Genomic DNA, 27999 nt, shown 5'->3' with positions numbered 1-27999 from the left:
TATCAAATGTAGATTAATGTATTAATGCCAATTGTGATACATTTTTATGGGTAGGCATGCAAATCTATTCTAGCTTTGTGAAGGTGTATATCTGAAATATCTATTGCTAGTCTGTTTTCAGTTTTAGTTTATAGATTTATTATTAACTTTTGCAAATTCCATTCTAAATTCCTCTGTTAGGCTAGTCTCCTCAGGGATTAACTGGTAACAATAGCAGTTTTGTTTTGCTTTGTTTTGTTTTGTATATGGTGACTCCTGGGCTACCTGGGGAGAAAGTGAGCTCCTTATCACAAGAGTTGTTCTAGTATAGTGTGGATGTCCCTTTTATAAGGGAAGATACAAAATAATGTAGGGATTGGATTAGATCAACTTGCAGTCCATACCAACCCTGAGTTTGTGGTTCTTTACATCGATTTGGGAAAGCTGGTGGGAGGACAGACAAATCAATTTCCTTCAGCAAAAGTGACAGTAATCAGAAAAGGTCGCTATGTAATAAACAAGGGTAAATTGAATGGAGTTAATAATATCAAATGATTTGAAAGTATAAATGGCTTTTACAGCAGATTTTTTTTTCACTTAATCTGAGCCTGCATTCCTCATCTTTAAGATGAAAACCATAAAACCTAACAATCCAGGGTCCTAAACATTATGATGATCATTACCTCTGAGAGCTAGTCAAGTAAGGCATTGGGATGAGCCTCAGAGGCCCTCACCCACTTTATAGATTTGGAAACTAAGTCTAGGCTAGATTAGGTGGGCTGGCCAGTAAGAGGCATGGCTGCCGTTCGTGCTCGAGTCTGACTGCTTCTGAAGCCTGTGCATTTGGCCACCATGCTCAGTGCAACCTCAACTCTGTTTGGGTGCATTGTGTGGTCCTGTTTGTGTATTGTCGACTCCCGGTCAACGGGAGCTGTCACAGAAGCAAATACTGCATCAGAGATCTCTCTCTTCTTTGAGTTCCAGAGCACATGTCATCCAGACAACTGATAGGGCACATTACAAGCTTCAGTGTATTGTTGGTGAACTTTCTATTCATTCTTGGAAGCAGCTGGGGAAGGTGTAGACAGTACAGGCCTCAGAGTCCCAGAGACCTGTGTTAAACCCCAGGTTGGTTACTCTCTAGTGTTTGTCTAGTTGACTAAGCTATCAGAGCCTCCGTTTGCTTGAGAAAAGCCTATGGTGATGCTTACTTTATGGAGTCATTATAAAGACTGAAGAGATCTCACATATAAAGTGCTCAGCCTGATAGCTGATCTCCTCTTCAAAGGAAGGGCCTCTTTTAAGAAGGCTTAAAAGAGCATCCACCACAGAATCTTATAACTAATATAAGCCTAATACCAATTATAGTGTTTAACTCATTACACTTCATCATTTTTCAAAATAAGAATTTATTTTTAAGTCAGAATTGCATTTATGGAAAGCACATGTAGAGGACTGATTTTCTTTATTTCAGAAATGTCATGAGCTACTCCAGGTAAGGTGTAAGTTATTGCTTCATATAAGTAGAGCCCTGTGGCAACGATTCAAGTCCCCACAGTGGGCTTTGGAGAGGGTGGCTTGTGTACTGTCTAGGAGTTGAGCTGCAGCTGGAGCCAGGTGACACTGAGGCACTCTGTCACCCAGAGCTAACTTCCGTGAAGAATATAAACTTTTCATCACTGCCAGAATATCTGTCTATCCGTTTTCAAATATCTTTCCAAACGTTTGTAGTAAATTCCTTTCATATTACTGCTGATAATAAATGTGTTTATCCTCTATGAGAGGAATTTTTCAAACTTCTTCCTATCAAAATATGCACTTAAAGATGATGGCGCATTTTCTAAGAAGTTTCAAAATAGGCAATTATTGTCAATATTTGGAAAGTCCTTCTCAATTTTATAAACCTGGTTCTCCTGAAAGTCTCAGTGTGGTTTTGGTTTCGCTTTGTGATGATCAAAGATGCAGAAACCTTTGGCAGGTAGGATAGGTTTTTGTCCTCCAAAAAGTGGCTATGCTGGGATGGTGGACATACCCACAGCTGTGTTGATGCTGTTAGTTATTTTTTGTGATTATTTGAGATCATGTAAGATGCAGATGCACTTTCAGGCTGCAGAGAGCCATTTGTCAGGAGGATTGGTGCCCATGGCCGTGGGAAAACGGCTCATATCAGACTCAAAGCATGGAGCACTGTGGGAGCGACCAGAAGTGCTGAGGAAAAGAAAACAAAACTAAACAAGAGAAGAGGATAATCAATTTGACCATCTATAGAACTCTAAAAGCAGGCATTTATTTTGGAATTGTTGATTTGGCAAGTGAGATAAGGGAGGAGCGTCATTGTTGTTTTTTCATTACCCGTTTCTTAGGAACACTCAATGTGTGTACTATTCACTGAGGGTGTCAGCACTGGTCAGGTGGTGGGGAAATGGGTGTGTTCTGGTCCCAGCCCTGCTACTAACCAGTTCTGTAAACTTCATTTCCTTAGTTTCCTTATGTTGAAATTTGTAATTGGATTGAATGAACCTCTTAAGCTCCTATCCATATCTTTAAATAACATCCCATATCACACTATACAGTCCCCAATTTTTATTATATGAAGTTCCTAAATGTACAGTGTATCTAAAGTTAATAGAAATAAAGTTCTTTACTTGAAAGCAGTAGACACACCTGGGTTTTGTCTGCTATTAGGTATTCTTTTAGCCTTGCAGAATAACTGATTTTCTTATTCCAGTTATGCTTTCAACAATAATCAAAGTCAAAGAAATCCACAATTGTAATACCGCCGTCAGAGCAAGTGTCACACCATTGCACACGTATGTGTTAAAGTGTAAGAAGCTGTGTTAAGTGTGCCAGCCCCCAGTATCCATCCTTCCGAAGAAAGGACAGCTTTGATAACAGAATCAATTCTGCTAAGCCCTTAGCAAATTTATGTTCAGGCAGATATCGTGGATAAGCGTCTCAATTTGCTTTTTGTTTTCTTTTTTTCCTAGTCACACAATAAGCATAAAAGTAGCTGTTTATCAGGAACCTGAGTGGGGGGTGGATGGGGATGGAGTTCTGTAGTTGAAGCCATGATTAATTATTCCTTAGAATCATCTTTAGCCACATTACTCTCCATCTCCAAATGTCCCTTTAGAAAACAGCTGAAGTCAGTTTTAGAATTCCCCAATTCAGTGCAACATGCTGCCTATTCATGGACTAGAACATGAGGAATATTATGAAGAGATACTAAATGTGTGTTATAAATGGCATTTACACTTTTATCATTTTACCAGAAGTGCTTACAAACAACATTCACCAGCAGCCCACCCCGTTATCGTAAATCAGGCTCTCTATTCCTCTAAAAATGAAGTTGGCTGCTTTTGATAATCTCAAGAAGCATATAAAATGGGCTTTCAATTGTGCATGGTAAATTTAATATGATTGCTAATAACAGCACCTAATATTTCCAGTTTGTTATGAAAAAGTCAACAGAACATAAAAAATCGCTTAATATACATAGTTTACTGATGTTTTGTGTACACAAAAATCAGACTACAGACACCTGGCATGGGGCTAAAAGGATGAGTGAGGCTGAGATGGGGACAAAGAGAAAGGAGTGACGTTCTCTGGCAGGAAGACAGAAATAGGGAGAAAGTGGTTATTATTCACAAGATCCTTCTTTGTTCCACCTTTGGTATGCTTTTTCCCTGGAGAACTAGGAAAACTGCATTTGTATGTTACATCTCTAAGAGCATTGAAAGGAAAATGGTGAAGATCTGTAGAGTGCTTTTTTGTAAGTCAGTCTGTGCACATTTAGACAGTTCCTCTATCCTCACAGCCTGTTAAGGTCTGGCAGCTGACATGCCACAGCAGGTACACAAAGACTGGGAACAGCAGCCAAGGCAGGCACTGGGGGCTGAGGTGACCTGAAATGTTCTTTCATTCCTATAAAAACATCCGTAGGTGCTGGCGAAGGGCGCTCGCTTGCTATCTGCTGGAATCATCTTTGGGAAACTGTTGCTTTCCATTGATAAGCATTTTCAATCCTGGAATTTTTGCTTGGTCCCAGGTAGAATTTCTTAAATGTTGGCTGCTCAAAAATCACCATATTAACCATAATTAATTTCAGTTTGGTTTAAAAATACGTAAAGTAGTTCTTCCATTTACCTTCATTATTCTGAAAGCAGAATAATTAAATATTCCAACAGCAGAAGTGAAGACAAGTGAAAGCTTGTATACTCATTACATCGAACATTCGGACTTGGGATGTAAATCATAACTTATGAGCATGCTGACTTTTCCAGATGAGATCTCTGTGGCCTGACAAATTTAACCCCTTGCATAGGATTGCTGATGCCAAAGGAGGACTTGAGCTCTGGTTTCCTAACCCTTAGAGGCAAAGTGCTCCTTCTTTCATTCCTATAAAAACATCTATCTGCTTCAATCTGTTGTTTTGGGGTGTGTGTGGGAAGCAGGTGGGTACCCTTTAATTCCCTGGGTCCAATTCAGTTTCATAAAATTAACATCCAGCCTTATGTTACCCAAACGAACTGATGGAGGAAACTCTTCTCAGCCCACCTTTCTTTCTTACAAACTCCTTTCCAAAGCCGTCTTTATTATGTATGTTCCATGTCTGCATTCTCCATATATCCCAACAAAGGCTTTCTTCCTCCAAGTTCTATCAGTTTAGTCTCTGGGCCATTGGGATAGGTGGGGCCATCTGCTCCCAATTGGTTTTCAATTGCAGATTATGTTTCTTTTCTCTTTTTCTGTTTTTTGATAACATTTCAGGTCACCTTTAAGAGGCCTGCATTTTCACGCAATTCATTTGCTCTGTTGATGATAGCGATTCAAACAGTAATTAAAGACTGCTTAAAGAAGCAATGTATTTTAGAATTCTGAAACAAACCTCTTGTGTGAGTACTGCAAATCCCTTGTTTTTGTTTTTGTGTTTTTTTCTTTTACATTATGTTTCTAGACAGGCCTATTTCTTTCTTTGAACCCTGCTCCTTTAAAGAATATGATTTATTTTGGAAATAGTAGGCAAAATGTTCTTGAGGTTTTAAAAAGGTGAACAGTTTTCTCTTCATATCTTAGCTAACTAACAGTTGCAGGTATCCTTTCTCTTATGTACCTCTCCCAGCCTGATGCTCCCTCACCTTGAACCATAATGGGAGAGCTTGCAGGGAGGAATTAGAGGAGGGATGTCAAAAAGATGGGAAGAGGAGCAGGGATGGTCTATGGTAAATTGGGTACTCTGGCTGTGCTTGGAAGACATCACCGATAAATGAAAGTTTCTCTTCCTAGTGTTATTTATTGTCTTTTCATGTTGAGACATATACGGATACACAGATTCTAATCAGACTTGGATTTTCCACCTCTTATCTCCACCTTGTACTAGTTCTAAGATACTGGCACATTACTGAATGTTAGAAGACACAGTTTCTTAATCTGTAAAAATGAATATAATAATATATAACTTGTTGATGTTGCTCTAAATTAACTAATATGTGAAAGTACCTAACCCAGTGTCCATCCACATGCTAGATGTCCAATCGATGTTATCTTTTTTCCTCCTTTTGTAATAAAAGAAACCGCTAGCCACTTTATTCATGCCGCTTTAAGAATACTTTTTAAGCACCATAAAAGAAGGTATTATTAAAATAAAACCTAAATGCATTGGCTTAAACTTTATCACACCATTTTAAAGAAAAAAACTAGGCTCCATTAAACACTACAGCTCTCAAAACCTGGCTTAGAGTGTGCAGTTTAATTGGTAATCCAGTGCAAAAGACCCTTTTCTGACCTCCCAAACCACAAGAAAATCCAGGACCTTTCTATTCTTTAATAATGATGCTTATGAGGTGCTATAAATTGATTTTGTAGAGCATAAGTAAGAAGAAACACATGCACATTTATACACACAGTGAAAGGGAATATTTAGAATTTGGTCCAGTGGGACCTGTGTGGGTTTCACAATATATTTTACTTAAGTTTATTAACTTTTAACTTAGCACTTAGTTAAGTTTGGAGTTTTTCTTTCCTCATCTAAAGCCATATTTAAATAAGCAATTGCAATCACAATACTCCAAACCAGAAAATGTCATTTTTTCTTTACACTTCAGGAAACTGTGCTTCTCAAGCTTCTTTCCTCTTTGCAATGTTCTGTCCCCATCCCCTCTTCCCTTCTTCCTACACTCTGCATTAAAGTTTAATTCTCAAATTACTCTGAATTTTGGAGAAATGTCTAGTTTTGTTTTTACCACGTTTCAGTTCTGAATATTGCACACTAATGAAAACCCCCTGTGCCATCTGTAGTAAATAAATCTTTGAATTGCTAATTGTTTCATATTAACCCCATACATCTTTAGCAGCTGTCTTTGGCATTTTCAGCCCACAATTAAATCTGTTTGTTTCTGAGACTTTAATCATTAAACATACCCACGTGCATGAAGTTCTGCCTGCCTCATGGATAGGATGGTGGCAGTACCCACATGTTCTGTAGCCTCAATGGGGGACAGATCATCCCTTCTCTCAGCTCTCACCTTAAGGACTATGACACATCACCCATCTGACCCTCCACACCCTCTCTCCCCTTTTCCCCACAGAGCCCTATGCTCAGGAAACACTGAACTAACTGTGTGGCCTTTATTTCTGGGCTCCCAGGTCCTCTGGCTTTTCTGGTGGGTGCTAACTAATGGGGGTACCCCAGCAGAAGATGGGACGGAGGGAGGAGGAGACTGGGGTCTTAGTGTCTATTCCTCTGGTCCCTGTCCAGTTCTCAGTTCTTAGTGCCCCTCTGTCTTTATTCACAGTGCTTGCCCTCTTCCTGGGTCCTTGCAGCATGGGGGTGGAACTAACCCCATAATATTCCTAGAGGTTTCCCCTCACCCTGACCAGCTATAAAATAGTTCTCTCTTTACATTCTCCTCAAACTATCTGTTTGATACAAGGATGTCACCTCTCTGGGAGGGACATTTCCAGGGGAGCAGCAACCCACTGCTCTCTCAATCCAGTGGATCCCCAAAGGGCAGCATCATCTGCAGATGCTCCCATAATAGAATGACTTGTGGTCCTACTTCTGAGGGAACCCTCAGATTGGGACTTCCAAGGAGAAGTTTGGGTCAGAACCTACAACCTACCCTTTGACCTAATAAGGAAGGATACTCAGGACCAGGCAACATATCCTTTATCAGTTCCAGTTCTCCTGCCATGTCTGGAGAAAACCTGGTGGTTGGTCTAATTAGTGTCTAATTAGAAACTAATGCCACACTTGAAAAAGACACAGGAGATTTGGCTGAAAACAAGTTCAACAAGCACTAGCCGTCTTTTTACCCAAAGAAGACTGTCGTGAAGACTAAAGCTCAGGCTTTGGCTCCAATCAGATTTCAAGGTCTGACTCTGCCTTAGTGAGCCATTTCTCAGCCCCAGTTTGCTCATCTGTAAAATAATAATAATATAGACTTGGATTGTGTAGAATATGATTGTACTGAGCCTGGTGCATAGTAAGTTTCTATAAATGTTAGCTTCTGTTGTTTTTTAGGGCACAGTGGACCTTCTATGGGTAAATCCCATTTTGATCATAAAGTAAAAAATTCTCTCTTGAGGACGGGCTCTGTTTTCTCTCTAAATAGAGGAATATATTTATTTGTCTCTGTTTATAAAAATAGTACATGGTCATTGAAGAAAGGTATAAAAAAGAAAATAAAAATCTTTCCTAATCTTACCAAAGGACAACTTCTCTTACATTGTCACTTTATGTTAGCTAATCTTGTGACTATGCATATTAACTTGTTTACTTATAGGCACACACACTTGTTTTTTTAAACCATACTACATAGCCTATATTTTTATCTATATCATGAATACAAAAGTACTTTCTGAATGTTTTCTTACTATTAAATATTTTTTAAAAATCTAATTTGTTTTTAAATATCTTTTAATTGAATTTTTATATGCACAAAGATACAATTTTACGTATTTATATAAGGCTCATTGTACCATATGTGCTTTTTTATTGGTTTGTCCTTCTTAATCTATCATCTGTTAAGGTGCTGTTTAAGCCAGATGGGTTTTTGCACTCTCACTTGTTCCCTTGTCAAATAAGGTTCCAGTGTGGCCATGCTTTGTGCCTGCAGCACAGCTCCTTGGTGTCTGATATTGCTGGTGATTAGGAACCTTCTTCTTCCTTCTTTTCTGGTAATGATGATCTACCTCTGAAGTCTAAATGTGAGTCGATCACCAGAGATTCTGGATCTGACCACCCACACCAGAGTTAGGAGTAATTCTTCCCAGAGATTGACAGAGCATTGACCAAGATCCTTGGTTTATGATGGTTTGGTGATCTTTGCATACTTCGCTATGTTTCCTGAATATCTTAATTCGAAATTCTGGGATGCTAAACCAGGCACAGCTGTCTAGTAGCAATAGTAATCCAGGAGTTCCTCACCTCTCTCTCTTCATGAATTTTTCCCACTCCTATGTAATCATATTGCATCTTTTTTTCACTTGAAGGACAAAAGAAATCTACATTCAGGCGAGTCAAATCATGTCATAAATATTCTGTTCCTTGACGATTCAAGGTCAGGGAGAATGTATCCTAGACGGATTCTTTGTAGTCTCTCCTTGGCTCCTTTTCTAGAAATTCCAAGACATTATCCCAGATACTTTTCTTTCCACCTGGGTCCATAGAAATTAAGGCCTAGAAGAAAGAAGCCTCCACCATTATTAGCTGTGTGACTTTGGTTCTCACTTCTTAATTACAAAGTGATGGATTTGGCCTAGATGCCCTCCAATGTGCCTTGTAGTTCTAAAATTGTAGAATTTCTCAAGGATCCAGCTACAACTATTCCCAGCAATACTCTCTACTTTCACTGATTTCTTTCTCCTGAAGACCTGATCTTATAGGACCAAATACTCACTTTGCTTCTGTACATCCGTGCTCTGCTTTGCTTCTGCTCTTTAGTTATTTTTATGCCCTTAGGAGACTCTTCAGTTATCCTTTCTTTAGCTACCAGGTTTTGGCATAAAGAATGTGACCCCATACCCTTGCATTGTAATAAAAAGTTGGTGGATCTGGCTGAAGAAGGTGTTTATGTTTGGAAAGAATACTTTGTACAACACTTTTGGTCAAATATGCTTGGAAAGTACTTTGGGCTGTATCTCCCTCTTAGATTTTTGCAATGAATATTCACTTATTAAAGCCTCTTAGAAGTTCTGCAATAAAGAAGCATCTCTAATTTTGCTTAACTCAGGATTTCCCAAACATATTTGATCTGAAATCCTTTTGTTTCTAGCAGCATCCATTAACATCTCTCAGTAGTTAGTGTTCCTACCATGCATAGGAGAAGCACATGATTAGTATTGGCTTGTGCCCCTCACTGATTACATGTTGTCAGACAAGATACATAACGTCTCCACACCTCATATTCCTCATAAGTTAAATAAGAGCATATATCCTAGCATCCATGTCACGGTGAATATCAAGCTATAAAGCAATATTGTCTGATTATAATGATTACAGCTAATAACATTCCAATTCAGGAGTCTGACCAGGTTCAAATTTGGCCCCACCTCTTACTAGCTATAAAGCCTTAGAAAGTTCCTTAACTTCTATACCTCAATTCCTGATCTGTGGAATGGGGATAAAAATTGTTCCAGCCTCACAGGGTTATTGAAAGAATTCGATTGGAGTCATATAAAGCATTCAGAATGTGCTTTGCACGTGGTTGGCAGGTACCTAATAAATGTTAACTGTTAATATGATCTTCATTGCTGCTCCTGTTACTCCTACGATGATGTCATGTGAAAGGGATTATTTTAGTTCCTAAAAAGCAGTTCCCTTAAACCCCAAGAGCAGGTTAAATTCATCAACTTAGTAAAATTGCTTTAGATCCCACCTACAAATATTTGCTTTTGCCCTGTTGATTTTGATCTCTTCATCTAGGGTCTCTTGCATCCAGTGTTTTCACACCATCATTTAACTCCTTCTGTTTGTGAACAGGGGAGGAGAGGCCTCGGCTCTGTTTTTGTCTGGGCATCGGGGAATGGTGGACGGAGCAAAGACCACTGCTCCTGTGACGGCTACACCAACAGCATCTACACCATCTCCATCAGCAGCACTGCAGAAAGCGGAAAGAAACCCTGGTACCTGGAAGAGTGTGCGTCCACGCTGGCCACAACCTACAGCAGTGGAGAATCCTACGATAAGAAAATAGTACGTGACATGTGCATGTCTGTCATGATTTATTTATTTATCTTTGATTTGGAAACACAAAGGGAGAATAGGAAATCTATATACACAAGTAATATGTGGTTGACAAGCTAATGCATTTCATTAATTAAATCAATTCATTGAAACACTTGGCCAGGTCATGACATTCCAACATTGACTGTGGCCTTAGCCATGATCAAACTTCATTTTTATTGAAGACCAAATGATGGGCCCAAGTTTACATTGTGAGCAGAGAAAAGACTAGAGCCTGGGACTGACTGTCAGCCCAATGCTCCTTAAACTCTGCCCACACACTGCTGTTTAAACTTAGCCTTGGTGTTTTGGTTTCTAGATACTGCTAACCAGTGTAAAAAGCAAAAGCATGGCAGGAGAACTTGGAATTATTCCATTTCAACTATATTTGACATGAATTAAACTTATACAAAAGGTGCTTTTCTAATATAGCAGCACAAAATTTGTCAGAAGAGAATCACAAAAGTCCTATTTGATCCCTTTCTTATGAACATGCCCTGCTCTCTAGGAAAACAGCAGAATGATTAAGCACTCAGTTTGCAGAACCTGCCTGTGTGGGTTCTGTATTAGTTTCCTAGGGATGCTATAACAATCTACCATAAACTGGATAGCTTAAAACAACAGGAAATTTATTCTCTCACCATCCTGGAGGCTGGAAATCCAAAAACAAGGTGTTAGCAGGACATCACTCCCATGTCTACCTCCATCTTTATATGGTCTTCTTCTCCTTATGTGTCCCTGTGTCATTTTCTGTGTCTTATAAGGACACTCTCATTGGATTTGGGGCCCACCCTCCTCCAGTATGATCTTGTCTCGATCCTTGCCTTAATTACATCTGCAGACACCCTATTTCCATATCAGGTCACATTCTGAGCCTCCAGGTGGAAGTGAGTTTGGGGGAATACTTCAGCTTTCTATAGGTTCCTTTTCCTGATGAGCTATTCACTTTAGGGTAACTTTGGGCAAATTGCTTAATCACTTTGTCCCAATGTCCTTACCTATAAATTGGGGGCATTTAATAGTACATAATGCATGGTGCTATTACAAAGATTATGAGGGAATAAATAAAAATTGCTCAGCACAATACCTGACACAGTGGTGCTCAAAAAAAGTTTGACTTCCTGGGTGCCCAGCCCTGTGCTGCTGAGGGCAAACTTCACTCCAGACACCTTTGCACTTTGCTCTTTTCCTGAGCATTGTTTTGCAAATGTCCTAGGGTTTGCCTTTCGGAAGTGGAACTAAACTGCTGTACCTGCCATTTTTTAGTATTTAGCCGAGACCCTGTTTTCAGGTGTGGCAGATTCAGTTTACTTTGCTGGTGCCACATCTGACTTTTCCTCAGTGGTGGAAATGCAGGGGACAGGACACTGCCTCTTCATTCATGCAATTCTAATCCACATCCATTCGATTCCTCTTGACTCATGGTTATTAAATCATTTTTATGTTTGATTTCTCAGCCACTTTTTACTACCTTTTTTAGTTATATTTTTGAAAATTGATTGAAGCAAAAACTGCCTGCCCATATAAATGTCCCATCTTCCTCCTTCTTTCCCTAACTCTTCCACAATCACTGGGTTTCAAAATATACATGTGTCAGCCTTTAAGTACCTCCATCATTCATCAATAAGCTTAACTCCCTAACACAAAGTAAAATATAAAAGGAGAAAGTACAGAGATCAGCAAATTTTGAAGTTTCATGGCTCTCTTAGCAAGAAAATGATACTCCCATGATATTTTACTTTCATTGTAGAAACTTTATAATCTAGGAATGTTCTCTTTGCTTTTAAATATGAAGACCTTGTCTCCTCTAACTTTAGCCTACTAGTACTGAGTGGCGTTCATCAGTTCTGTAGCATGAAAATCCCGATGAAAACTCTGGAGTAAGATGGGCTCTCTTCTTCATACCTCTCATCTGAATCGTAGAAGGCAACTTAAGGCAAACTCACTATTGATTCAAAGTGCATACACCCGTCCTGTCCTATCATTCCCCATGGGATGATTGTGTGAGGAGGCTGTGATCTGTTCCCAGGAAGGGCAGACCCAACTGTGCAGGTGACACAAGGACTTCTGTAAGAACTGGAAAGAAGGACACAGGGGAGGAGTGTCCCTCAGAGGAAACAGCCCCAGCTGGTAACAGACCCATTGAAAAACTCATTGAACTTGGAGGTAATCTGGGTGGGTGCTCCTGAATGGATATGAGATGACTTGGCAGTCTTTAGGACATCTTTTAGCCTCTTTCAACCTTCCTCCTCTGTAAAGGAGCTGTAATATTAAAGTTCCCATCATCTCTGCTTATTTAGCAAAACCTTTGCTCGTTCTATACAAAGCACATTGTTAGATGGTGAGGGTATTGTCATGTTCCATAAATACCCTTTCCAACTAAATCTTAGAGACTTGTAGACAGAATATCAAAAGCTAAAAGGCAGGGCTGTCTGGGTCTGGGATGAATGAGCATAAGCTGTATAGAGAGACCTCAGCTGTGAGGTTAATTCCCTAGGCTTCACCTTCCTGGACCCCACTTCACGCTTGCTGTAATTGTGAGGTAGCTGCTTTGCAGTAGCCCCCATGCAGGGTGGTCATTTACAATTCTCTCATGAATGGACAGATTGATCCTTTCTGTGGTCAGAGATAGGTTGAAGGGGAAAATGGACATCATGACCTAATTATGTTAGCATCCCTTATACTTTATCCCATATACTTTACTTTTTCCTAGCCACTGCTTCTGATATCAAACTTTTACCAATTCATTTTTAATATTTAGTCTTTTACTTGTTTCTACTTTTGTTTAACCTCTTTCTTCCATTTTCAAAGTGCAGCAATTTATTAGTAATTTTTCTCTGTTCGGTTCTTAGATTCTCTTATTTTGCATGCATCCCCAAATTAGCTCCAATTGAGGAGGAAATTGGGTAGCTGATGAAATTACAGTCTTTGCAGCCAGAGAGACTTCTCTGTGACTAAGCGACCCTCAGAGTCTTGGTTTTCCTCAACTGTAAAATGGAGGCAATAGAAGCACTGACCTCCCATGAGGATAACAACATACTGTGCTTACCACACGTTCTCAGAACCCGACACCCGTGAGCAGCTTAGTAAGGGGCTGGCACCACGGTGACCTAAGTCAGGACAGTTTTCTACATTGGTTCCTGGGAGCATAGGCTGGTCGTTTTTCCAGCTGTTGTGAACAGAGGTGCTTGTTGCACTTTCCTTTTTCCAGTCTGTAAAATACTGCAATCTCTTCTACCCACCCGATAAAGAAAAGCACTTTGGTTGTGAACATGTTAACATTTTGAACATGAGTGGTGGTGGCAACCGCATCAGCCTTTTACAGTCCAGCTGACCCTCTTCCTTTTAGATGTCAGAGTGACAAATAGTCATGAGTTGCGCCTGGGACCTTTTCTTCACCAGGCTTTGAACCCAGACGCCTGTGGCCCCTTGGAGATCCTGTTAATGGCACCCGTGATTGAGTACTATGGGAACGGTAGTGTCTCCTTTTGCACTAGGGCCCTCTTCTCTGGGCCATTAATTTCCTCTTGTCATTTGCAGCTCCTCTAGCAAAGCATGGTTGTCATTTTTCATTCGTAAAGCACCTTTCTGTTTAAACCGAGGCACATGCTAAGGATCTCAGGAGAGAGGATCATTCTCTCTGCTTCTGGGAAAGCACTTTCATTAAATACATGTTACTTGTCCTGAGCAGAATGCCTTTTCATGGTATACAAGCAGGGAAACCTTGCCCTGGATTTCAAAACATAGCCAGGTCTCCATCCCTTGGTTTCCTGCCAATACCGTTGGTACAGTTGTGGACCTTGATATTGCATTCATGCTTTAGTAGACTTTGATAATGATGGTCTGGTATCTTATTACAGCAAATGAAGCATCCAAAATATCAAGATTACTACAATAAGAAGCTCTTCTATAAACTAAATAGAAATCAGTTGAAAGAACTGGTTATTATAAAGCCATATTATGGAACAATGTCTTTTTATATGCATTATTGTCTACATGTGAGTTCGTGTTTCATGTAATATATTTATAATTGTTATATTCACTTAACTTAAATGTAACAGTTCTTGCCCTTCTACTATGGGCCTGGCACTGTGCTATATGCTTTGAGTGCATCATCTCATTTTATCCTCAAAACCCTCTATAAGAAGGTCAGGTGCTGTAACCATTTTACAAATGAGAAAACTAGGTCTTGAAAAATTAAAAAAGAGCAACACAGCTAGTAAGTGGTAGAGCCTGGATTTCTACCAACAAGAGGTTGACAACCCCCAGCCCAAGCCATCTTTTATGAGGCCCCTGACACTATAGGGTGACATCTGCTATGATGTTGTATGAAGGAATGGGTATTTCTTACCTGTTTTGCATTCTTTACACAGTGATTTAAAAAAACAAACAAACACATTTAGAATATAATTGCCCATTATTTTCACTATTTACAATATTTTGACTTTCATGCCATTTCCCTTTTTTTGTAACCCCCTGTAATAATCTGTCCTCTTGTTAAAAAAAAAAAACAACTGCAGCTCTCTGCAAACATGAGCTGCTAATTCCTGTGGCACGATGCTAGTGCTGAGCTTCCCAAGGTTGTGCCTTTTGTGAGCCCTTCAAACCAGGGCTTTCTCCTATGTGACAAGTCCTTCTCTTAGCTTGGGTAAAGATCTTAATCATCACAGAGAAAAAAATGGGGAATTTCCTTCTGAAATATCTTATATTTATGAAATCCTCAGTGATAAGGTGAATCCATCATCTTTTGTGCTTTCCTTCGTACCACTGCGTATCAGGGCCTCCTCCTCCTGGCTCCTGTCCTATCCTGTCCCCCCCTCACTCCATCATTTTCTTGGTTATGCCTCCTGTTAGGAACACTCCTGCCAGTTATCACTTCATTTATGTCTCTTCTCAAATTTCACCTCCAAGAGGATTTTCTTGATCACCTTAGATAGCAATACTCTCTCCACCACTCTCCAACCCTTTACCCTGTTTAATTGTCTTTCTAGTGTTTCTACAGCTACTTAATATATTATGTATTCCTTTATTTATTGCCTGTTTCCCCCACAAGAATGGAAACTTCTTGAGGATGTATACTTTATTTTGCTCCTTCCCAGAGCTTGAGATTAATAAATAAACATTCATGATAAATGACTCCCAGACGTTTGGAAGGATGGAGGCTTCCTGCACTGGTTTCTATAGCCACATGAAGACAGGGTGGTGCTGTATTTCTTCAAGAGAAACTCCTTCTACTGGTAGGTTGGCAAAAGGCAAAGGGTTTGTGCCAAGATACGCAGCATAGAAAATTGCCAGCAGGAATCCTGCTGCAAGATAAAGATGTAGCTATAACCTTTCTTGGTGTCAAAGAGCATTGAAGAACAGGTCCATAACCTTTCACTCCCTCCTGAAGTTTCTCCCAAGGTCTGTTTTATAGATAAAGCTCTCCTGTCTCCCCAATCACTCCCATCGTTAAATTATCTCTTTCTTTTGGGACTAGCTCAGCCTTTGACTTTTTTCCCTCATAATTTGTCTCAGTGACTTGGAAAATGGGGGCCATCATATTCCTCCTGGGAGGGTTTTGTAAGCCAAGGTTTAGAGAATATATGCTCTGCTCAGCTCTCTCCTGATGTCATTTTATTTATTTGTGCTCCTAAACAGAGTATCTCAGGGTTGGCCTGAACGACCAATTCCACATGGAGGAATTATTTTATTGCTTTAATGTTCCCAAGCAGCTACATCTCTCCTTTTGCAGAAACATCCTGATTCCCTCCCCCACCCATCCCGTTCATTTTTCAAAGGCAGCCACCATTTGCACTCGACTCCCTATCATTTCTCTGCTTCTCCCTTTGATTTGGAAAATGTCGTTATTTTTCATGAGTAAAACACTACCAAATCCATATGCATTTAGTTTGAAAGTTTGATACATATTCTCTAAAGAATGTTAAAGAGAGCAAAGGAAACTTTGCTCCTGAAGAGCTCCTGATTTTAATTTTGATCTGGAAGAGAATCACCATACCCATTTACTGACTTGGGCTGGATCCCAAGGCCAGTTCTCCCATCATTGGTGGCAGCCAAGCTCTGCTGCCTTTGCTTTCATGCATGACTCCACTCTGTAGCTTTTTCTCTTGCTGCCATTTCAAGATATAATATCTTCACCACTTACCAGCTCTTTAGTAGCTGAACATCCTTGGGAAACTTACTTAGCCTCACTGAACCTCCATTTCCCTAGATGTTAAATAATATTATAATATTCTTCTTGCAGAATTTCTCTAGATTTAAATATAACTTTACATGCAGAAAAACATTGCTTGTACATTGCCTCACTCAGTGCAAGTTGCTCAAGGTGGTAGTTTTAGGAGAAGCAGTGGGGCTAGTGGTAGCAATAATAGTTGTGATAGTAATAGTTGTACATCTCTGGATTGTATATGTACATACATTCCTCATTCTTTGCAAAGTCTGAATGCAAATTTGCCCGCTCACTAAGATTTCTTTGCAACCTCGAAAACAATAGTCGTGTCACTTTCTTGGTCATTTGCAGACAGGCATGGAGCAGCAAAAAACTTGAGTCACCTGACATACAAGGCAGTCAAATAAGGTCACACCAGGCAGTCAGTGCTCTGCCTTCTTGTTTCAACTCTCATACTGTAAACAAGTGCCTTTTTGCGGTATGTTTGGTGCCATGTTTGTTGCATTTTTGTGCTTTGATGATTCCACTGTTTAAAATTACCCCCAAGTGTAGTGCAGAAGTGCTGTCTGTTATACCTAACACAAGAAGGCTGCAGTGTGCCTCATGGAGAAGATATGTACATTAGATAAGCTTTGTTCAGGCATGAGTTCTAGTGCAGTTGGCCATGAGTTCAATGTTAATGAATTGACAGTGCATATTAAATAGCATGTCTCTAAACAGAAACGCACACCAAACAAGGTCCTGTATTGATCAGTTTATGAAAATGTTGTGACCAGAGGCTCTCAGGAATGTAACCCTGTATTTCTCTTACGTGCAACGTGAATTCAGTGTTTGTGCCAACTTTGTAAAACATAACTACTAACAAATGACGAGAATTGACTGCACATACACACATAATTTTTGTAGGTTGCTAATAAGTTTATGTGAATTTTGATTGGGTAGTCATAAAAGAAATGACCTTGAAGTGTTTCCTTACAGGTGAGAGAATTTAAAGTTTAGAACAAAATGAGTGTAAAGAAGCTTGAACCTTAGCAATTCAATTTTGCAGATAAATACTGGTGCCCCTGCTAAGTATCTGATGCTGATCTGAATATTCTGGAGCTGCAAAAATGATATGATAGGATCCTCCGTTAAAGCTAACACCCTCACTTTTGTAAGCAAAACCTTGCATTTGCACTTTACATTCATAGATTCTGTAAGCACAGGAGTGGGATTTTTGTGTGGACTTGTCAGTTGTGATTTAATTTAGAAGCAGTCTTTGTGGTTGCTGTGGACAGCCTTAATTAGTCCTCTGTTCCTTTTATTCTTCTTAATAAATCAGCTTCTTCTATTTTGTTTATTAATACATTTAGGATTTAGTTTCTGTCCTTATCTCCCATAGCTGTGTCTGAAACAGCTTTCTTGGCACATTTCTAATCAAAATCAACACCAGAAACAAATAACAGACAGTAGAATCTTTTCATGTTTTAAAGATATCTGTTCAGTTGCTCTTTTAACGGATATGAGACAATATGGCACTTTCAAAATAAAACAGATCACATGGTATCAAGGAGAGAGACTCTTAACGTGGGTTTGCCATAAAGGCTTGTCACTTAACGGCAAACATCAATCTGAACTAAGATTCTTTGGCAAATTACATCAACTGGCTAAAAGAAAGTTCCACTTAGATCAAATAATAAAATGTGAAATACTAGGAAATAAGAGCTTAGAATGAGAAAAAGTGATGGTTCTTCTCAGAGGAAGCCTGAGTAGACTGAGCAATACCTACCCATTCCTGCCAAATAAAGATGACATCCCTAACTCTGTAGTCTAAGAACCATCTGCTACTGATCCTGAGAGAGGCTGAAAATCTAATTTGCTGATCAGGACAGCTTTGATCTGGCTTGGGGCCTGATGTCATCTCTTATTTCCTTCACTCTGATAGACACCAATGATATTTTCTTGAGCAATCTGAGAAGTTTGTTGGAGAAAAATTCTGGTTTTGATTTGGGTAGTGAATTGGGGGAATCTGGAGCATGCAATATGTGCTGCCAGGTTTGAGACCAAATTCTGAGACATTGTAAAATAGACTCTAAAGTTAAAGTGCTTTATTGTTCTGGCTTTGCATATAGAATCTCCGGACTCCCTGCCCATGGAGTGGGCTGACCGCTGCAGGCAACTTGCCTTTAAATTACAATGTCAGATTCTCTATGCATGTGTTGTGATTAATGAGGTTACCCCATGTGGTTCCAGTTTTTGGATCGTCATTTTTCTTCAAGATTGCAAGCTACTTGGTGGTCTTTGCCTTTCCTTTCTAAAGATAGACATAAAAATGCGCTGATTCTGTTGCTTCTCTGAATAATGAAAACCCTGCCTTAGATCTTTCCAGTAATTTACACCTAAATATCTCCACCATTGATAGTGACTTCCTCTTGAAATGACCCAGCTGGAATTTCCACTTCAATAGAACGAGAAGGGAGTGGGGAGGTTTCTGTTTCTTTTCTTCCTGTTCCTTTTAACTTGCCCCCTCTCCATCACCTTCCTGCTCCACACTCCCCTCCACTCCTACTCACCATTTTCAGTTTTCATTTAAAGTTGTTGAAAAATAATGAAAGCACAATGGTGATTGGGAATTTCACAAGCTTGGCTATATTAATAGCCTTTGACGCTTTATAAGCGTTTACATATAAAAGCATGCAGTCGCTTTTTACTCCAGCTGTATATGCATATATACGTGGTCCACTGCAAACTCGACATCATAAGACTTTCATTGCTTGCATTTGGGATTGGCTGGCAGTTGTTATTTATTATAATCAAAATGCTACACACACTGGAAGTGTTTATTCTGGATTTGTTTCTATGCATTGAAAGTGTCTGGTGCAGCTGAAGAACCAAGCAAAGAGCGCCAAGTGGGAAAACATCATGAACTATCTTGAATCCAGGCACAAGTCATTGAAAAAATAAAACTTGGACAAAGGAATGTGACTACGAGAGTGAGGTAAAATGGGAAAAATGCAGGCAAAGTCATTTCTGAACATGTTTGGAGACCTAGAAACAAGTTGCTCCTGGTGTGCTCAGGAATTGACTTGGGGACCAGTCTTTTGGAAAGCAGGACTGCAAATTAACCCATGATTTCAAATGAGGCAGAAACACCTTTTTAAAGTCAACCATTGAAAGTCCAGAAAATATCAGAATCTAGACCTGGGTAGAGCTCTATTTTCACAGACATAGTGGGGATACTCAGTAGATGAATAGCAAAGTCTGTTAATTAAGAAACAATTTTACCTTCTTGTCAGCTGTGCTCGGCTCTGGCTCTTGTACACTGTTATGGATTGAATTGTCTTCTCCCAAAAGATATGTTCAAATCCTAACCTATGGTTCAATGAATGTGACCTTATTTGGAAATAGGGTCTTTGAAGATGTGATTTATTAAGGTGAGACCAAACTGGATTAGAATGGGTCTTGATCCTATATGATGGTGTCCTTATGGAAGGGAAGTTTGGACATGGACAGACAGACAGATATGTCTAGAGACTACCAGGTAAAGATGGAGACACAGGGAGAAGACAACCAAGTGAAGACACAGGCAGAGATTGGAGTGATTCATGGACAAACCAAGGAACACCACGGACTGCCGTTGAATGCCAGAGTCTGGAAGCCGTGTAGATGAATTCTGCCCTGCAAGCTTTAGAGGATGCACAGCCCTGCCGACACCTTGATTTCTGACTTCTGGCCTCCAGAACTGTGCGACAATAAATTTCTGTAGTTCTAAGCCACCCAATTTGTGGTACTTTATTACAGCAGTCCCGAGACACACCATTCAGTTATTCAGGGGGAGAACAGCGTGACATTCATCCTATCCCACCACCCTCTGCCACCATGTCTTTGTGGTTCTACAAATTTTTGCTCATTCTTCCGTTCTTTTGTTTCAATACTTATACCTACCGGGTATGGATAATCTGATAACACTAGAGGTATCAAAAGGAACAAAGAAAAGACAATGAAAACTGTTGGTCTCGTGAAAATAAATGGCCAGGATGTCAATCCAGGACCATAGCGTAATTTAAGAGTCCACTCAGACATCCTCATGTGACATCAAAGAAATTTCTAGAAAGGTGTATTATAGCACTTTCTTCCTGTGGAGATTTCTTTCCAAACCAAATTCAACTAATTTTCACACTCCTCTTGAAGGAAGACCTGAGAATGAGGGGGCTTTATTTTCAGCTGCCTCTAACCTCTTCACCTTTCTGCTGACCTTTCACCTCAGTTTTCTTATCTATAAAATATAGACAATATGCTTGTCTTGCTGCCCAAGAAAGGTTTACTAACTTCTTCCAAAAACTGGAATGAGATCATTAACTCATCTTACAAGCCAGAAACTCTTGTACATTTTCGAAGAGGACAAAATGAGAATTTTTTTTTTTTTCTCTTTAGAGGGATGATAATGGAAAAAGGGTTGAATGGTAAAATGTTACTCAGCCACGGCTGAAGTGAGCTGGATTCAAGCCAAGAGAGGGAAAAAATTATTTAGTTCTCACATTTTGACATGCAAAAAAATGGAGAAATGGTTAATCTCCTTCAGTAATATACAACCATACATTTAATGCTATAATTTCCTATCAAGTGCTCTGGGTTCAACCTTGTTTTTGTATCTCTGTTAACTGTTAAGGAAGTCTTGGTTCATCCATGCAACATTTCTAAGAATTACTGAAACAAGTCTACCATCAAAGGTTCCTTCTATGGTAGAGCACACATTTGTGACTTTTCCAAGGGGAAAGTCTAAGAGGACAAGGACCACATGCTTTAAATCCTTACACTTGTTCAGTGTTTGGTTATTGATTTAACATGTTTGATTATTAAAGAAATGTTGGGATAATGAAATAACTTAGTTTTAACCAGGGCTATGGTGAGGCAAGTAAGGTGCCAAGGGAGCAAAATTTAAGGAGTGTCTTGCACGACACTGATGTTGTGAACTGTAGATGCCTCACTTGTCTCACCCTTATCCCAACCCGGATTTTAACTGGAGTGGAATCCACTTGCCAGCTGCTTCCCTTTTCAAAGTTGATTGACACCGATGATTTCCTACAAGTGGAATGGTCACTGGAGCCCAGGAATGAGGAATTGGAGACAAACATTTCATCCCTTCCATTCCACTTTTATAAATAAATTTCTTTCTACCTGCATGCAACTCACTTTGATCCCAGAGATCTAAACCTTTCACTTCCTTTGTCTCTAGATTACCACGGATCTGAGGCAGCGCTGCACAGACAACCACACGGGGACGTCAGCCTCAGCCCCCATGGCTGCAGGCATCATCGCACTGGCCCTGGAAGCCAAGTAAGCCTTGATCTATGTCATTCTCATGGCGACAGCCCCTCATCTCACGGAAAACTTACCCCTCCCTAGTGTTTGACCCTCGCATAGTAACCGGGAGTGATCTTCCCAATCCCATCCTTAAAACTTCAAAGATCAGGGTTTAAAAAAAAATAATAATGCTTTCCCTTATATTAAAGAAGGCAATTTTTGTTTTTTATATGCTTAAAAAATCTGTGTGATTATTTTATTATGGAGTCACAGTACAAGCATGCCAATTGGCTCCGACAATCTTGTCTTGTTGAGGTTTCTGTTCTGGTCTGGGAATGTTGCTGTGGCTCCCAGGGAATCTAGGTCTGCCCAGTCTTGGTCCTTTTCCTGCGTAACAGTGAGGCAGCTCGGGTCCGTGACGACAGCACCATCACAGGTGATTCTGGAGGAGAGGATATGTTGGTGTCCTATAACGGGAACCCAGGAATGAGGACAACCCACTTATCTCACACCCTATTCAATATAGTCAAATTCTGTGTCTAAAATGTCATTCTGACAGGCCCCTTTGGGTTATTTGTAGTAGGCCTGTGTCTTCTTTCTCCAAGTATAAATAGATTAATTTGTCATAAGTCTTTGAAAACCTAATACAGGTCTATAACCCCTTATCCTCAATTTCAAAATCTAAAATGCCCTATAAACTGAAAGTTCTTTTGCAAATTTGACACCGAAAGTCACTTGCTGGCAAAGCTTTGCCTGACTGATTTGAGACTAATTAATGTCTTTATGTATTCCATTTATTGTGAAAATTTGTACATTTCACTGCAGAAATATCAATGTATTTGATTATGAGGTGCTGAGTTAAACCCTGCTGGAGGTTTTGTGTGATGTATGCTATGGGCATTATAGCCGAAAAACATTTGAATTCCAAACACATCTGGCCCAAGGATTTTTGATGAGAATGTGGGCCTGTACTCGGAGGCTCACCCTGCAGAGGGAGTATAACAAAAAGGAGCCAAAATCACGTAAGCATTTTTAGAAAAACTGATCTGGCAATCCCCTAGGAAAAAAAGGAAATACTAGGTCATCTGGAAGTAAGAGCAATAGCAGGTGATGGGGGGAAATGCAAAAATAATGAAGGGCTCAGACATTAAAAGAAGGATGCTATTTCATCCTCAGTATACAAGTATCTTCACAGCATTTACAGATGGCCCCTTGTGGTATTAGGCTTTTAGGTACTTAGGTGTTAAGGCAGTTGGGTCTTTACAGAATGTGGATATGGTAAATTGATGAGCTGTGCAAAGCTTTGGGCAGAAGGGCAGAGGCTCTGGATGTGGTGTCATTCTTTGGATGCCCTTCTGCCCAAGCTTTGATGCTGAGATATACAAGACCCTGCGAACACATGGATATCTTTGTCAAGACAAGGTTAAAAATTAAATCATTTCGACATAATTTATCTTTTAACATTGACAAACTGAGGCATAGCAAGGAACTTGCACGTATCCTATTAAATTCTCACTCTACAACTTTTCCCTGGAATATTCTGGAAACAAAAGTCTCAATTAAGTATCTGTGTTTTTAATTTGGTGACTCAAAATATATATATATAGTTTTATTATTCTGAAATTCTGCATTGTTTCTTTGGATTGTTTTCCTGCCCACAAAATATGAAAAGAAAAAAAAATCGGGAAATTCTTTCTCCATCCCCTTCCTACCCACCCCCTCCCAACCACATGATATAACCTCAAACTTAAGCTTGACAGTTAAGTACCATTACAGTATAGCTGTTTCTGTATGGACCAAGGTGTTACTCAGTTCTTTGCAATCTTCCATTAACATGATTATTTGCAACAACAGTTCTTTTAATCACTATTTAGCTTTATCCAATAAGCCATTCAGATAGATAAGATCACACTGGGACTGGGCAATACACTGACAGACTGTATCTGTTTTATTTTCCTTTGCATTTTGAGCATTTTTTAGAATGATTGTAGCCAAAACTACAATGATGGGTAAGGGGAGAAGGGAATGCCCCAAGTTACAGTTTACCTGGAAAATCCATTTTATTTTAAGATTTTAGCAGTCCTGTTTAATTATGGAGCCAAAATATTTGGTGAACAATCTGATGAAATGAGAAAGAATAAACCTTTCCTTGTAACTACATTGGTTTGTCCAATAAGCTAATCTTTGCCTGTAAGTGAAGCTGAAATTTAGGGGGAAGAGGTCTGAGAAATGAAAGAGTGGATCAGGTATTGATGTGAAACTAACATCAGTAATCAGTGGGCTTCCAGCATGAGTGGAAAATATCTAAAACTAAGAATTTATAGAGAGGAGTTCAAGTAACATTCAGCAAGGCTGCAATCATTTTATTGCTATCTAAAGCTAATCCAAACTTTGCAGATGTCCCTCACGCACTTATAAGCCCCCACCTTTGCAGTCTCCTTTTACACTATTGCTTCTCAACCACACTTGAACCTTGGTATTTTGAGATTCAACCCTTTCTGCTACAAGTTGAAGAGCCCAGTGTAGAAGAAACTCCCTTTTACTTCAAGGGAAAAGGAGAGAAAACCACAACCAGGCAGAATGATGGTTCAGATCTGCCCATTGCTCAAGGCATGCATTCCTCACCAAGGTCAGGGTTTGCTGTGTGTCTTAGCTTGGTGGGCTGCTATGACAAATATCACATACCAGTTGGCTTGACGACAGGAATTTATCTCACGGTCTAGAAGTCCTCATCACATAGTTTTTGATTCACAATTTATCTCAAGGCTCAGCCAAACCATGCTTTCTCCCTGAAATCTGTAGTGTTCTGGTGCTGGCTTGCTGCAATCCTTGGATATCCTTGGCTTACATCGCTGCCTCCTGTCATATGGGGATCTCTGTCTCCTTGTGTCTGCTCTTCTGTTTTCCGCTGATTTCCAGCTTCTTCCTGCATGGCCTTCTCCGACTAACTGCATCCAAATTCCTTCTGCTTATAAAGGACTCCAGTAATATAGATTAATTAAGGCTTACCCTGATTCATTTGAACCACACCTTAACTAAAAATAACATCTTAAAGGGTGCTATGTACAAATGGGTTCACATACACAGAATGTAGATCAATATGAAGAACATGTCTTTGTTGGGGTACATAATTCAGTCTACCACCCTGAGTAAATGGATGGGACTGAGCCTACAGATGAAAAGCTGCAGGCAGGAGCTGCCACTCCCTAATCACCAACATGTCCCAACTATCCCTGCACAAGAAAAATGTCTTGTATCTCAAAATGTCCCTAACTTACAGTATTTACTGTCACAGGAACATCAGGGAAAACTCCCACCTCCTGAGCTTCCCCCCAACCTGCTTCCTTTATGTTCCCCAAGTGCTTACCTAGATCATCAGGGGACCAGACTCTGGAACCAACTGGGGATTTACTTCTACCATTGGCCTCTCCATCATCCTGATTCTCCTTGAGGTTGGAGCTTTTCAAAAAAAAGCTTTTACTTGGGAATCTAAGGGAAAAGAAAACAAATTCAAAACAAAGAAACAGATAAGTTTTAAGTCTTTTCATCTGAACTTAACAAAAGTTTGGTCATGAATTAACGTTGTAGCAGTGGCTAACAGGAACCCCAGGCCATCCTTTTCCTATTGGGTGTGTAAAAGTATCTGTTGCAACAAACTCCACTATAATATACCTCAGGCCCCTGGCAGGATCCTCAGTTCCTCCAAAAAGCTGTCTCCTTACCTTTTTTCCCTGCATTTCAGCCTCTTTTGTTTGGGTTGTGTTAAGCTCTACAGCTGCTTCTGACAGTCATGAACCTTGCCTCTCTAGTAAATTAGACAATTTCGTCTCTGTTCCTAGAGATGCTTCCTGGGTAGATAAAGCTATAAACTCTTTACCCTTGTAAAATACATGAACTGCTTCAGAAAAGAAGAAAATACTGTCATCTTAAGTGAAGAGAAAAATGTTTTTAGCATTGGGGTACCCTCATCACATAGTTTTTGATTCAAAAGGTTTGTAACATTTCAATTTTGTTAATTTTATGGATTTTTTGGTAATTTTCTGGTTTTCAGCTGAGTGAATGGAGAACATGTAGTCCATTATTACAAGTGAACTAGTTACCATTCAGGCCTTGCCACTTACAGTGATAGTTGTTTTTTATATAGCTTAACAAAATATTCAAATAAAAAGAATGTCCTGGAGAGAGGATTCTTAAATAAAGCAAGTACTGAAATATGACTGCAGTAATTTTAGGTGAGCAATTAAAGAGAGCACCAAATCACATTCATAAGGTGCTTTGTCCCTAGATTCTGGTAAATATTTCTAGTACTCCTAGCCTATAGGAAAGAAAGAAAAGCTTGCTAGCAAATGACCTTTCATAAAAATGGTTTATAAAATAAAGTTGAAATAACTGACATTGAGCACAATGCAGAGGGTTCAGAATAATAAAGCATGTCTTGCTGAAAGTTTTTTTGCCCTGAGTCTGCAAGTATTAGCAAAGCAAAGCTATTTTGATGGAGTATTTTATATATTAAAAATATCAGCATTTACTCAGGAAATTTAAATGTTAAGTTCACCAAAGAAACCTCTTTCCCTTGAATTACAAAGTTTCTTTCATTGAAAAATTGAACAATATACGTTCAGCAATCATTAAATGCCATTCTGCATAGCGAATGGTAAATAAAGGGGAGAGAGTCAGGCAGAAACTTCTTGAATTATTTAGAACTTAGAAAAAAAAATATTGCTGTAAAGAATCTTCCACAAATCCTTGTTTTGAGTGACCCAAACCATTTTCCTCAAATTTCATATTTCAGGGGCCACAGGAATATCTTACCTTGAGAAAATCCAATGTATCAGGATCCAAATTTAGAAAGCAAAGAATTTAGGGTGGCAGCTATTATCCTACACTAGAAGTATATTTGGTACCTGTTAAGCATCATCTACTCCTGGTACACTATATATAAGCATACATTTTCACACATTTCTAAGCAGGTTTATCTACTTTCTAAATATTATCTATCGGTTCCATCCTATTACCATTGCTCTATACTGGCTTAGAGAATGTTAAATATCACTTCAATAATCTATACTACTGTACTTTTTGTGTTTTATATTTCAATGTATGGATTATTATGTTTTTGTATGTATTATCTTCCAAACAAGGCTTAAATTCCTAAAGAATAAGAATTGTATCTTTATGTGTATATAACAAATACACATTGAACACTAAAACATTTTAAACATCACTCTAGGGACTAAGTGAATTAGGCAGGGTATAAGGCAAATATTTATAGAAAATGCCACTCACCCTCAAAGAATCATATAATCTCATTCAGAAGGCAAATGTACACTGACGGAAAAATTATTTGAGGGTCAATGAAATAATGTGGGGGGGGTGCTTGGAGAGTGTGGGACTTGGATGAAAATGGAATATGGTAAGCCTTGATGATTCAGATTGTAATGTTGGTGAATGCCACTTGTATATCTTCCATGATACCTACGCACAATGCTTTGAACAAGGTCAATTCTCAACAAATATAGAATTAATCAATTTAGTCCTACATTCTTATTTTTTTGGAAAGGGCGTGAGTCCTAAAGAAGTTTACAGAATTGCTCAAGTTTACATATTAATTATTTTTACCTTTCAGTTCTTTTAGTTTATATATTGATTTGTGACTTCTAATCCTTAAGCTGCCTCAACCCATTTCCCACCCTTAGGGTTTACTTATTGTTCCCCAGGACTGGTAAAAAGGACATGAAGTTGTTCCCTCTGTGATTCCCAGCAAAATCCTACTACCTTTTTGTCTTAGTGGAAGGGATAATGTAAGACACAGAAAGGTAAAAGTATGAAAAATGAAAGAAGAGTTGAGCCAAAGGATGATTCACACCATATGTTGTTAATTTCAGTAAACTATCCTGAAAATTCTTTTCTCAGGAAATTAAACTGAGTATCTTGTAAACCTAAAAATTGCCATCTGTATAAATCTTATGCAGTTCCCGTTGATCAATCACTGTATATCTTTGCTTCATCTATCTTTATATTCTCTGCCTCACCTGTGTATTTTTCTAATGCAGAAATTAAATGGTGAAATGTACAGAATATTTGGGATACAATATCTGGGATACAATTATTATCAGAAGTTAATGCCTTGGCCGGTTGAGAGGGAGTCTGGAATTTTTTAACAAGCTAGCTCTCAAAGGCGCAGGTGGTGGGGTGGGAAGGGGGCTGGTTCAGATGTCCAGAACTGAGCATGTTGAAGGGAGGCCACATCAGAAGGAAATGATAGGCATAAATAGATCTAAATATTGGTGTTATCATTTTAATATTGACGTCTTTAATAAATTTTTATCTTCTGTGTTGTTTT

The 27999-nt window shown here is 39.3% G+C and overlaps 1 protein-coding gene across 2 annotated transcripts in view; it reads left to right on the top strand.

Moving 5' to 3' along the window:
• The window catches only part of PCSK5 (proprotein convertase subtilisin/kexin type 5), a 422934-nt gene that overhangs the window by 178458 nt on the left and 216477 nt on the right, over positions 1–27999 (top strand). For both annotated transcript variants that reach the window (XM_037797346.1, XM_037797347.1), the window contains exons 8-9: positions 9962–10174; positions 21589–21689. In XM_037797346.1, the coding sequence (XP_037653274.1) occupies positions 9962–10174; positions 21589–21689 (314 nt within the window). The remainder of the gene's footprint in view (positions 1–9961; positions 10175–21588; positions 21690–27999) is intronic.

The sequence above is a fragment of the Choloepus didactylus genome, chromosome 10, assembly GCF_015220235.1.
Source record: "Choloepus didactylus isolate mChoDid1 chromosome 10, mChoDid1.pri, whole genome shotgun sequence".
Classification (NCBI taxonomy): domain Eukaryota; kingdom Metazoa; phylum Chordata; class Mammalia; order Pilosa; family Megalonychidae; genus Choloepus; species Choloepus didactylus.
Note: the sequence above shows the minus strand (reverse complement) of the source record. Positions and strands in the feature narration are given on the sequence as shown.